The following is a 14,323-nucleotide window of genomic DNA, read 5'->3' on the forward strand; positions in this document are numbered from 1 at the left end:
CAACAACAACCACAGCACCTACAACAACAAAGACCACCTACACCTACCTGACACCAAACGAACCACAGAACACACCACATATACAACACGACCAGACCACCTACAACAACGACAACACAACAACAACCACAGCAGTAACAACAACAACCACAGCATCACCTACAACAACAACGACCACAGAACCACCTACAACAACGACCACAGCACCAACAACAACAACCACAGCACCTACAACAACAACTACAGCACCAACAACAACGACCACAGCACCACCTACAACACAACACCAACAGCACCCTACAACAACACCACGCACCACCTACAACAACGAACCACAGACCTACAACAACACCACAGCACCACCTACACAACAACCACGACCACAACAACCCACAACAACAACCACAGACCCACAACACACCCACAACAACAACACCACAGACCACCTACAACAACACCACACACAACAACAACCTACAACAACAAACAACCACAGCACCACCTACAACAACAGACACACACGACAACCACCTACAACAACAACCACAGACCACCTACAACGCAACACCACAGCACCACACAACACCACAACACAACCAACAACACAACGCACCACCTACAACAACAACCACAGCACCTACAACAACGACCACAGAACCACCTACAACAACAACCACAGCACACACCTACAACAACAACACACCAGCACCACCTACAACAACACACGCACAGCCACACCTACAACAACAACCACAGCACCTACAAACAACAACCACGACAACCACCTAACAACAACACACAGCACCACCTACAACCACAAACAACCACAGCACCAAACAACACAACGACCACACACCACACACACACAACAACAGAAAAAACGAAAACACCACAACAACAACCAACCACACTACCAACAACAACCAGCGAACCACAGCACAACAACAGCACCAAACAAACGTACCAACAAACAAGCCAAACACAGCACACAACACGCATACAACAACACCACAGCACCACAACTACAAACAGACCACACACATCACACAACTACACCACAACACAAACACCACAGCACCACAACAACAACACACAGACCACAAAAACCACAGCACTATACAACAACACGCCACACGACCACGATACACAACGACCACAGCACCACCTACAACAACAACCACAGCACCTACAACAACGACAACAGCACCACCTACAACAACAACACAGCAACCTACAACAACAACCACAGCACGCTACACACTACAGACCACACAACACAATACAACATATCAACACAGACCAACAACACGCCACAGACCAGCTAAGCACAACACAGACAAACACACACACACGCACACATACAACAACCACAGCACCACTACAAACACACACCAACAACAACACACACTACACAACAACCACAGCACCACCTACAACAACAACCACGCACCACCTACAACAACACCACAGCACCAACAACAACGACCACAGCACCACCTACAACAACAACCACAGCACCAACAACAACGACCACAGCACCAACTACAACAACAACCACAGAAACAACAACAACGACCACAGCACCACCTACAACAACCACAGCACCTACAACAACGACCACAGCACCACCTACAACAACAACCACAGCACCAAACAACAACACACAGCACCACCTACACAACAACCACAGCACTCAACAACAACGACACAGCACCACCTACAACTAAACCACGCCACCTACAACAACAACCACAGCACCAACAACAACGACCACAGACACCTACCAACAACAACACACACAACGCACCACAACACAACCACAGCACCACAACAACAACCACAGCACACCTACAACAACAACCACAGCACCACCTACAACAACGACCACAGCACCAACAACAACGACCACAGAACCACCTACAACAACGACCACAGCACCAACAACAACGACCACAGCACCACCTACAACAACAACCACAGAACCACCTACAACAACGACCACAGCACCAACAACAACGACCACAGCACCACTCAACAACCACACTACCAACAACAACCCCACAGCACCACCTACAACAACAACCACAGCACCTACAACAACAACCACAGCACCACCTACAACAACGACAGCACCACCTACAACAACAACCACAGCACCAACAACAACGACCACAGCACCACCTACAACAACAACCACAGCACCAACAACAACAACCACAGCACCACCTACAACAACCACAGCACCACCTACAACAACAACCACAGCACCAACAACAACCACGGCACCACCTACAACAACGACCACAGCACCAACAACAACAACGACCACAACAACACCACAGCACTACAAACAACAGACCACCACACAACACCACACCAACAACAACCACAGCACCACCTACAACAACAACCACAGCACCTACAACAACAACCACAGCACCACCTACAACAACGACCACAGCACCACCAACAACAACAACGACCACCTACAACAACCACCTACAACAACAACCACAGCACCAACAACAACGACAACAGCACCACCTACAACAACAACCACAGCACCACAACAACAACACAGCACACACACAACACACAACCACTAACAACAACCACAGCACCTACAACACACACCACCACCTACAACAACGACCACAGCACCAACAACAACGACCACAGCACCAACAACAACCACACCACACACACAACAACCACAGACACACAACAACAACCACACACAAAAAACCACAGCACACAACACAACCACAGCACCACCACAACAACACCACACCACCACCTACAACAACTACCACAGCCCTACAACAACGACCACAGCACCACCTACAACAACGACCACAGCACCACCAACAACAACAGCACCACTAACACACCACCTACAACAACAACCACAGCACCAACAACAACGACCACAGCACCACCTACAATAACAACGACCACAGCACAACCTACATCAACAACCACAGCACCTACAACAACGACCACGGCACCACCTACAACAACAACCACAGCACCTACAACAACGACCACAGCACCACCTACAACTACAACCACGGCACCACCTACATCACCAACCACAGCACCACCTACAACAACAACCACAGCACCAACAACAACAACCACAGCACCACCTACAACAACTACAGCACCTACAACAACGACCACAGCACCACCTACAACAACAACCACAGCACCACCTACATCACCAACCACGGCACCACCTACAACAACAACCACAGCACCAACAACAACGACCACAGCACCACCTACAACAACCACACACAACCCACATACACACAACAACACCACAGCCCACCTACAACACAACACGCACCACCTACAACACAAACCACAAACACTACAACAACAACCACGCACACCTCACAACAACAACCACAACCACAAACAACAACGACCACACCACCACCTAACAACACCAAACAGACACACCAACAACAACACACAACACGCACCACCCACAACAACACACACACCACACAACGACACAACGAACCACAGCACCACCTACAACAACGACTACACACCTACAACAACAACAACCCAAACGACCACAGCACCACCTACAACAACGACCACAGCACCACCTACAACAACAACGACAGCACCAATAACAACGACCACAGCACCACCTACAACAACCACAGCACCACCTACAACAACAACCACAGCACCAACAACAACGACCACAGCACCACCTACAACAACAAGTACATCACCTACAACAACAACAACCACAGCACCACCTACAACAACGACCACAGCACCACCTACAACAACAACCACAGCACCAACAACAACAACCACAGTACCAACGACAATGACCACAGCAACACCTACAACAACAACCACAGCACCACCTACAACAACAACCACAGCACCTACAACAACAACCACTTCACCACCTACAACAACAACCACAGCACCATCTACAACAACAACCACAGCACCACCTACAACACCAACTACAGCACCAACAACAACGACCACAGCACCACCTACAACAACAACCACAGCAACAACAACGACCACAGCACCACCAACAACAACAACCACAGTACCAACGACAACGACAACAGCACCACCTACAACAACAACCACGGCACCACCTACAACTACAACCACAGCACCATCTACAACGACGACCACGGCACCACCTACAACAACGACCACAGCACCAACAACAACAACCACAGCACCACCTACAACTACAACCACGGCACCACCTACAACAACAACCACAGCACCACCTACAACAACAACCACAGCACCACAACAACGACCACAGCACCACCTACAACAACAACCACAGCACCAACAACGACCACAGCACCACCTACAACAACAACTACAGCACCAACAACAACGACCACAGCACCATCTACAACAACAACCACAGCACCAACAACAACGACCTCAGCACCACCTACAACAACAACCACAGCACCAACAACGACGACCACAGCACCACCTACAACAACAACCACAGCACCACCTACAACAACGACCACAGCACCACCTACAACAACAACCACAGTACCTACAACAACAACCACAGAACCACCTACAACAACAACCACAGCACCACCAACAACAACAACCACAGCACCACCTACAACAACAACCACAGCACCAACAACAACGACCACAGCACCACCTACAACAACGACCACAGCACCACCTACAACAACGACCACAGCACCACCTACAACAACAACCACAGCACCTACAACAACGACCACAGCACCACCTACAACAACAACCACAGCACCTACAACAACAACCACAGCACCACCTACAACAACAACCACAGCACCACCTACAACAACAACCACAGCACCAACTACAACAACCATGGCACCAACAACAACAACGACCACAGCACCAACTACAACAACCGCAGTACCAACAACAACGACCACAGCCCCAACTACAACAACGACAGCATCTACAACAATGACCACAGTACCCCCTACAACAACAACCACAGCACCAACTACAACAACTACCACACCACCTACAACAACAAATACAGCACCACCTACAACAACAACCACAGCACCAACTACAACAACCATGGCACCAACAACAACAACGACCACAGCACCAACTACAACAACCGTAGTACCAACAACAACAACCACAGCACCAACAACAACAACCACAGCACCAACAACAACGACCACAGCACCACCTACAACAACAACCACAGCACCAACAACAACCACAGCACCAACAACAACGACCACAGGACCCACTACACCAAGTCCAGCCCTTACAACTAGATTCGTGACTTTCAGATCACTTCTTGACAATTTCACAAATGACTTGCTGGATCCATCATCACCAGGCTTTCGAGCCCGAGCAGCCGACATAAAGAGACAGGTAAGTCTTCTAATTTGCAAAGAAATGACTGTTTCATCTTAAATGTTAAATCAGCAGATTAAGACCCTCAAACTCAAGTGTATTATCGTCAAAGATTATCAAAGAACCAACAATCGTTTGAAGCAAGTTTGTATGTCGTTTCGGCAGCTTGAACCCCGCTACCGGAGTGAGTTTCCTGGTTCTTTCCGCGCCTTGCAGGTGGTGTCCTTCAGGTAAATTGGAATATTTTAACTATTGAATTTTTTGAATATTTTTTACATCAAGAATACTGACTTAAGACAGATATCTTACAAACTGTTTTCATTTCACCTTTGGTAGACGTGGATCAATCATCAACACCATGGACCTACAATTTGTAGAAACATCTGTTCCTGACAACTCTGCGATTCAGAGTGTTTTGATCGCTGCAGCTTCAGTGGTTCAAGGCTTTGACATTGAAGGCAGCTCCATCACTGTTGGAACGTGTAAGTATTGATTACAGTTAAATGAACACAAATTAATCAAAAATTTCTCACTTATTTCTTGCCCTTACGTCTGGTTCTCCTTCACTTCACTTTCAGCTTCAACAACAACCACCCCACTGACTACAACGACAGCACCACCTACAACAACAACTACAGCACCAACAACAACAACCACAGCACCAACTACAACAACAATGACACCACCAACAACAACAACCACAGCACCAACGACAACGACCACAGCACCACCTACAACAACGACCACAGCAGCAACAACAACCACAGCACCAACAACAACGACCACAGCACCCACTACACCAAGTCCAGCTGTTACAACTAGAGTCGTGACTTTCAGATCAGTTCTTGACAATTTCACAGATGACTTGCTGAATTCATCATCACCAGGCTTTCGAGCCCGAGCAGTCAACATTACGGGAGAGGTAAGTCTTCTAATTTGCAAAGAAATGGCTTTTTCATCTTAAATTTTAAATCAGCAGATTAAGACCCTCAAACTCAAGTGTAATTATCATCAAAGAACAAACAATTATTTGAAGTAAGTTTGTATGTTGCTTCTGCAGCTTGAACCCCGCTACCGGAGTGAGTTTCCTGGTTCTTTCCGCGCCTTGCAGGTGGTGTCCTTCAGGTAAATTGGAATATTTTAACTATTGAATTTTTTGAATAATTTTTACATCAAGAATACTGACTTAAGACAGATATCTCACACACTGTTTTAATTTCACCTTTGGTAGACGTGGATCAATCATCAACACCATGGACCTACAATTTGTAGAAACATCTGTTCCTGACAACTCTGCGGTTCGGGATGTTTTGATCACTGCAGCTTCAGAGGTTAAAGGCTTTGACATTGAAGGCAGCTCCATCACTGTTGAAACATGTAAGTAATGATTTCATTTAAATGAACACAAATTAATAAAAAATTCTCACTTATTTCTTGCCCTTACATCTGGTTCTCCTTCACTTCACTTTCAGCTTCAACAACAACCACAACCACCCCACTGACTACAACGACAGCACCAATAACAACTACGACCACAGCACCAACAACGACCACAGCACCAACCACCGTTGGCAGCTGTAAGTATTAGAGTGAAATGATCTCAGAGAATCAAACGTTTCTCACTTATTTCTTGACCTAATGTGTGTTTCTCCTTTACTTCACTTTCAGCTTCAAGCATAGTGAGCCACAAGATCAGTCTCCTCACTGCATCCTGCCTGGTGCTGTTTTCATGGCTGCTGACAAGCCAGCAATAGCGTCTATGCTGACTTCAATTATCTATCCGACCACCTAATAGTCAATAGAACATGACTGTCATCACTGGTTTGAAAAGGGACTTTGCTGTCAGTAAAATATCCAGCATTCATTGTTATTTTAGGTGTTGTGGCTTCAAATGAACTTGCTTTCTGACAATGGATAACTTGACTTCTGACATTTAATTAGATATTGCACGTTTCTTTTTGTGAATGTCCAGGATTCTGGTCCAGACAAAATAACAAAGCCCACTGTCATTCTGTGTTCACACTTCCAAAAGTTACAAGAGCATAGAAAATAAAAATGTCTGAGAACAGGCAGCTACATTGACTTGATTGTTCAAACACTGGTTTACTGTAGTGATCCATTTAAAAATTAGCTGTTGGAATATGCACACGTGATCTTGACACGTCATCACATCATTAGAAGCCCTGATATGAAGCATGTCATGTCTGACATGTAGCAACAATAGCTAGTTGTGAATTTATGCTGCTGGTGTGAACTCATAAGCAGTTGGTACCTTGAAAAATCTCAACAATAATAAAGCTAACATTACTTGTTAAAATGTTATTGAAAAGATGCTCCTGTTCTACCTTAATTATTATAGTATATTATAATTATCTCAACTCATTCTGTCGTTTCCAAATGCAGTTCTATTTTCGTTTAGCATAATATCAGAATGGGGGGTCAAACACATTGATATAATATATAGATTTACTGATAGTCATGGCATACATACGTCATGAGAATGCTTTATTTAATTTTCAAGTATTTATTTACTCATACAGGTCTGTATTCTGTGTAATTTTCTTCTAGCCTGTGTAATCTATGTCTTTCCAATGACCAGAACGCATGATCCTGCATATAAAATGTCTTATTTTTCTTCTATTCTGGTGGATTAGGAATAAGTGGATTAGACTGAAGTTCATGGACTAATGAAAACCCCAGTGAAGTTCACATGAAATAAATGCCATTCATAAATGTTATTTTTCTCTTTAATTTATTCTTGTACAAAACAATAAGAGGTGAATAAAAAAAAAAGTGAATGATAAATGTGTGTCAAACTGTTCTTCCCCAGCTGAATCTGTTGGTAATTTGCATTCATTGTTAAAGTTAGTTATTGTCTACCCGAGATCAATGTTGAATTGCATTCTGTCTTTGGTGAATGTGCAGCAGTTTGCAATTATGTAAAATCAGCCCACTAAACCAAGAAGCTGCAGTAATTTGAAACCAAGAAGTAACAATGAACTCAGACAGAAGAAGTACAGAAAATGATCAACAGTACGAAAAGAGTCACAAAGAGAAAAATAAATCTTCTGAGATTTAAAATTTTCTTAGTTAAATTTAGTTAAGTGTAAGCAATGGTGTTGCCTGCCAGAAAAAAAGCACAAGCGATCAGGCATACTAAAGTACATCAGTCTTTTCAATCTCTCTTGCTTTTGCCGCTTTATTTGAAATTTACAGATCATACTGATAAAACATGTGTGTCTTCTTAACATTTGATAACCACCTGCTAGTGCAGTAATAGTTATGCAACTGCTACACAACTGCTACACTAGAAACAACCAGAAAGTAGAAATGCCAATTTGTGGTTCAATGCCACTGACAACCAGTCAAGTTGTGGATGTCTGACCAGACCTATATAATACACTGCGTTTGGCGAGGACCACAGATAATTTGAATTTTGACCACCAAATGGTAATCAGCTCAACCTTCACTCCTTGAGCAGTTTGCATCAAATCTGAACCAAAAAATCCCTCAAGGCTTTTGAAAATGATCAGAGACGGAGCACGATGTGGGAGCATTTTTTTTTTTTTTTTTTTGCTTTTAGCTAGATGTTGGTCATGGATTTGCAAACACCATGTAAACAGAGTGTGGCAGTCAGTTGAGGAGACAATCATGAAATAACATGTTAAAGATGTAGAATACTTGCTTAATGCTTAATGCTATCTTTGTAGTTAACACAAAATGGACATTTCTTTGTTCAACCTCTCAAATTATTCAGATACTGCTGAGCATTAAAACAATGTGGAGTGAAGAGGAAGAGGTCCATTGTCATCTTTCTAAAACTTTCCCATTGCAGAGTTTCTGGTTAAAGGTATTTACCTGATGCATTTGCAAAGTAAGTTCCTGATCTTAATTACAGTAAAGGTATTAAAACTCTTTTGTGGATGTCATTTGGCTTCATAATGCTCTTTGACATGAAACCATTTTACAGGAAGATGCCCCACCCTGAATGTGTCCATGAATGTATTAATCGTGGGTGTGGCAAATGATGATGTGATTCATCCATATGTGACCTGGTGAACAGGAATTTAAACAAGAAGGAGATAGCAGAGACACAATTATGACATTCAAAACAATTCTGTTCAGGGGAGAGAATCGCTGTCTTAATACAGGAAACACACAACACTAAAAAGTGTAAACACACAAACCACACTCAACTGTGCTATAGAAATGGCATGCAAAGCCCCAGGTTGAACAGGCCGCCGACCTTCCTTGCTGTATCTGATGTGGCCTAGTCGAAACAGAAAATACAATTAGTCCAGCCCCAAGTCAAGTTATATAAAGACACTCTACACAGTACTAATTAAAACCCTCTGAAAAAGCAAATGCCAATGTAAAATAAAAATCTTTATATCTATAAACCTATGCAAAACAGCAGTCAGCAGTGCAAGAAAAGGGAAAAGACAAAAAACCCACGGAGGATTTAATGGTGTTTGTTTTACCTAAAAACCAAGAAATAGGTTAAATCAGCAAAACCAAGAAATAGGTAAATCAGGTTTCACCAGGGCAGGGAGTAGTAGCAGTAGTCGTCAGCCACAATTAACCCAGGGAGTGTGCTGGCAGTCAAGTGAAAAGCCGGCGCACAACATTAAGTCAGTCAGCTGTAAGTAACCATGTAAACAAATAAAGCAAATAGACTAACTCAGGACAGTAATGGGGAGCAGCAACTTTGCAGTCTGAGGGTTTTCAAGGTAAATATATAGAGGGCACATGTGTGTGTGTGTGTGTGTGTGTGTGTGTGTGTGTGTGTGTGTGTGTGTGTGTGTGTGTGTCAATCAATGAGCCTATTACACACATAAAGTGTCTTTTAATAAATGTTGGTTATTTGTCATTGGACAAAACATGTGATCTGGTTATTTTATCCACTCTCTGGTTTATTGAAACTTACATTTGGTCTCAGTGTCCCCCAAATCAGCTGGCTTATTGGTTACTTTGCGTTAGTGTACTTGGATGCGTGAGAGGGAGAGGGGGGACAAGAAAGTTGGATAGACTGTGGGCGACAGACAGAATGACACTCTGAGAGCTGAACCTCCATCAAACTGAAAAGGAAGGAATTAACTAATCACTCTATCCAGTGTTCGAAACTGTGCAGTTCCATTCCTGATGTGTAGTCTCTTCAAAATCGAGATTTTGTTGAAATGTTATGGGGAAAAAAATAGAATACCGTGAGTTTATTTCATTAGTCTGCTTTATCTGTAAATGGTATTAATGTCCAGAAAACTTCAACCAGATCCAACTAGATTCTAAAATTGTATAATAAATACACATTATACCTATTGTGCTCAACTTAAGAGACATTCACAGAGCAGAAGTAGTTGCATTAAAAGTAAAGAAAAGCAAAGGCCAAGGAAGAGGCAAATATTTGAAGCAGACTGGAATAACATGAAGTAAGCACTTGATTAACCTCAATGTCTCAGACAAGACTATGTGGACTTAGTTTGGACTATATGACAGCCACTATGATTGTCATAGCAGAGAAACTAGGTTATGTTGTGTTCGTACGAACACGCCCTGTCGGATTCAAATAAAACACCGCCAACGTCACTAAAGTGTGTAAATGACCTGTAGAAACATAACAAATGCCACCTTTGCGTGCTTGAGCCGACGTGCATGAGGATAGCATATTTGCATGATAAACGCCCCAAGAATACCATATAAGGACAAGTTTCCCACGCCGCATGACAGGAGTGTTCTTTCATAAAAATGGTGTCAAACTGTAAAAAGAAGAACTTTACTATTTCAGAGGTTGAAGTTGACACAACCTGAATGTGAAGATATGGACAACACGCCTGACAGTTATGGTATGCTGTCAAACAGTTTCACGTTTTTTTAATGAACACAACTACATCAGCAGGCATAAAATGAAAATGTAGGCTATTTGAAATGAGATTCCCCTTATCCCTTTATTTGTCCTTGTTCAAATGTTGTAAATATAGGCTGCTATGTGGAAGAACAGGTCAAACAATTGTGCTCTCTTTTCTTTAATGCAGAGGAAGAGCAATTTGTGTTGCTGAGAAACCATGAGGAAATATTACAATGTTTTCAAACTATGTCTGCTGCTTTGCAGGAAATGTCTTGCGTGCATCGCTGCTGTGCAATCACGGCATGATGACCTACCCTAAAGCCGTGTAATTAATTGCTGTCATGATGGCATTTAAATGAGGTGGCCCATTTTCTGCTGGTGCTGGGTCAGGGAGCCTTCCTTTTTGCAAATTTGTGCAGAACACAGCAGGCTAAAATAATCTGACATGTTTTTTCACGGGTGTAGAATAGCTTGCTGCCACCTTGGGGACACAGGTTGCAGTTGTTACAGTTGATAAAAACACTCTAAAATGACAAATACAAATAAAAAATACAAATAAAATATAAATTTCATCACGTGAAATAGGCCTGCACTTTATTAAAAGCGCTTCTTGAAATGCTAATTAAATGTGTAATCAATAGGTAAAGAACTTGATTTCAAATATAGCAAACTAATTTCATGTGACTCTTTAGACAGGTGTGGACAAACTGTGCTGGCACCTGAAAGGACATTTCTAAGTTTGTTTGTTTGCAATTGTTCTTATATAGCCCATTGTGAGAAAAATCTGATCAAACTGGTCAAATTGGTGATGGGCAAATAATACCTAGGCTTTGGAGCTTGTTTTGGAGATGTGACTCTTCCAGTTTTGGGCCTGTTTCAACTGCAGTCAATGGCAGTTTGACTGGTTTGACAGATCTGAGTGGTTTGACGCCGTATGAGCTATATACATGCATAATTTTTCAATGAAGATTTGGAGAGTGATGTTGATGGCCTAGTTTGTCGATTTTCACGGCGAGTACAGCAGTGAGCAACATTCAAACGTTTGGGCTAATTTTGATCTTATACGGCCAGTTTGCAGTTTTTGGCCTACATTTTATGTTTCCATTACTTAATTGTCGGTACGGTGTTTTGCTACGCACACAAGAGTTGCCTTACAACAACAACAACAACAACAACAACAGGTCATCTTTGCTGAGACTCTTGCGTGCCAGGCTTGATTATCATCATTAAATACATAAGGCAGTGACGGAAACAAGGTACACTCTAGTAAAAGAGGCCGTGGCATAAATTAAGCAGACTGCAAATGTTTCACATGTAGTCATTAGTCAACATGGATGCATAACATAGTGTCACATGTATTTGTGTGTCACGCCTAGATCTAGTTACCATGTGTTTTAGGTGTGGAGTAGCCTGGTTTCCTCTGACCCACTCAGAGGCTAATACTGCACACTGCGAATTTAACCTAGAGCAACCTCCAGACATAATGCGCGTGCACAGGGTTGGTGCGACCAGAGACGATTCTTCCAAACTCCGACCACTGATCCTGAAGTGCTTAGGGTGCACAGACCGGGACAGAATCCCCAACGAGTCCAAAAAGCTATCCGGTCACGGTAGCTGGTCATCATTTAAAATTTGCACCAACATGCACAGCTAGACTACATCCAAAAGGCGCAAGCCCTGTTCCACGCGCCTGCTTTCAGACCTTTTCGTAGTACGCGGCGACGATACGATGTTTGATGATGCTACTAATGTTTTTTGTGGATTCTGGTGCGGAGTAAAACAGGATAAAGGGACAGGTGATACGCGCTTTTGATACACGCAGTAAGACTGACCTAATTTTGTAGGTTATGAAAAGCCTTTATTATTATTATTATTATTATTAGTAGTAGTAGTAGTAGTAGTAGTAGTAATTTATTTGTTTATTTTAAGAAGCATTAGGTGACAGTGACACTCATCATGGACAGCCTGTGGACACTTCTGTAGGTGTCCAAACATAGGTTTTTTGTTTTTGTTTTGTTTTGTTTTTTGCAATTTTTTAAAATATATATTTTTTTATGTATATTTCTTAGTTTGCTTTGTGTCCTATGTGGGGTTTTTCGTTGTATCCATTATGTATGTAGTGGTGTAGGTGTTTTTATAATAATAATAATGATGATGATTATTATTACTATACATGCAAACATATATTTAACATAATAATAATGATCATGATAATGTGTATATAAGTATGTATGTGAATGTGTAAAACTACATTCGAGCTTCATCATTAATATTAATCAGTAAACCGGAAAAAGTATTTACTCTCCTCCGGCAATTGAGGAACATCCTAATGTCATTCAATATGTGCACTTCTTGGTCTGTTTTTCTTTTCTATATTTGCCTTCGCTTATAATGTGCATACACAACTCATGCTTGTTAATTATGTACTTTTATAAATAAAGCAAATGGATGGAAGAAAAGTTAAGTGTTCTCAACACCGGTACATTTTGAGCAGGAGCCGCTGCAACGAAAAGTATTTCTCCTAGGGATCAATAAAGTGATCCTGATTCTGAAAATGACTTGTAGTTAGTTATTATTATATTTATGTCTCTCTCTCTCTCTCTCTCTCTTTTATTTATTTATTTATTTATTTTTTAACCGATCTTAACAGTTTGGTCACAGTCGCTTAGTTGCACACAAAACACTCTTAAAAACCACAGGTAAAAAGAAAGATAAAGTAAAATAAGATTTGATTAAAATAAAATCCACTTTTTTTTAATCCTTTTTGTTTTTGTGAGTGTGTGTTTTAGCACGGCCTTCGTTTAGGGCTGATTTTTCCATCTCACCATCTCAATACTATGAGCAAAAGCAGAAAATTAGTTTATTTTAAAAAGCCAATGGGCAGCTGTCAATAGATCGCAAAACCTGGTAAATAATCAGGGATTTACATATACATATCACTAAAGTACCACCAATGCAGTGATGAATTGGTTCAAACCAACCTTTACTGGCTATTAGAATTAAATTCAGCAACAATTCCCTTAATTTAACATTTTAACATTTCTTTCTGTAACCCTTCAATGGTCATTAGTTTCTATT

At 42.1% G+C, this 14,323-nt stretch overlaps 1 protein-coding gene across 1 annotated transcript; it reads left to right on the top strand.

The window, feature by feature from the left end:
* The first annotated feature begins 3,856 nt into the window (after positions 1-3,856).
* LOC125009812 (integumentary mucin C.1-like) lies at positions 3,857-8,208 on the top strand. Its single transcript, XM_047588060.1, has 7 exons — positions 3,857-3,865; positions 5,003-5,025; positions 5,175-5,421; positions 5,569-5,633; positions 6,635-6,780; positions 6,876-6,980; positions 7,072-8,208. The coding sequence occupies exons 1-7, from the start codon at positions 3,857-3,859 to the stop codon at positions 7,155-7,157; spliced, it is 681 nt and encodes a 226-aa protein (XP_047444016.1). The 3' UTR covers positions 7,158-8,208.
* Positions 8,209-14,323: the final 6,115 nt, after the last annotated feature.

Source organism: Mugil cephalus, chromosome 1 (assembly GCF_022458985.1).
Source record: "Mugil cephalus isolate CIBA_MC_2020 chromosome 1, CIBA_Mcephalus_1.1, whole genome shotgun sequence".
Lineage (NCBI taxonomy): Eukaryota > Metazoa > Chordata > Actinopteri > Mugiliformes > Mugilidae > Mugil > Mugil cephalus.

Bases quoted from the DNA above. Each gene is read 5' to 3' on its own strand.
- LOC125009812 (XM_047588060.1), top strand. The intron at 5,422-5,568 runs GTAAGTCTTCTA...TCGTTTCGGCAG, and splicing joins CAGCCGACATAAAGAGACAG to CTTGAACCCCGCTACCGGAG. The intron at 5,634-6,634 runs GTAAATTGGAAT...CACCTTTGGTAG, and splicing joins TTGCAGGTGGTGTCCTTCAG to ACGTGGATCAATCATCAACA.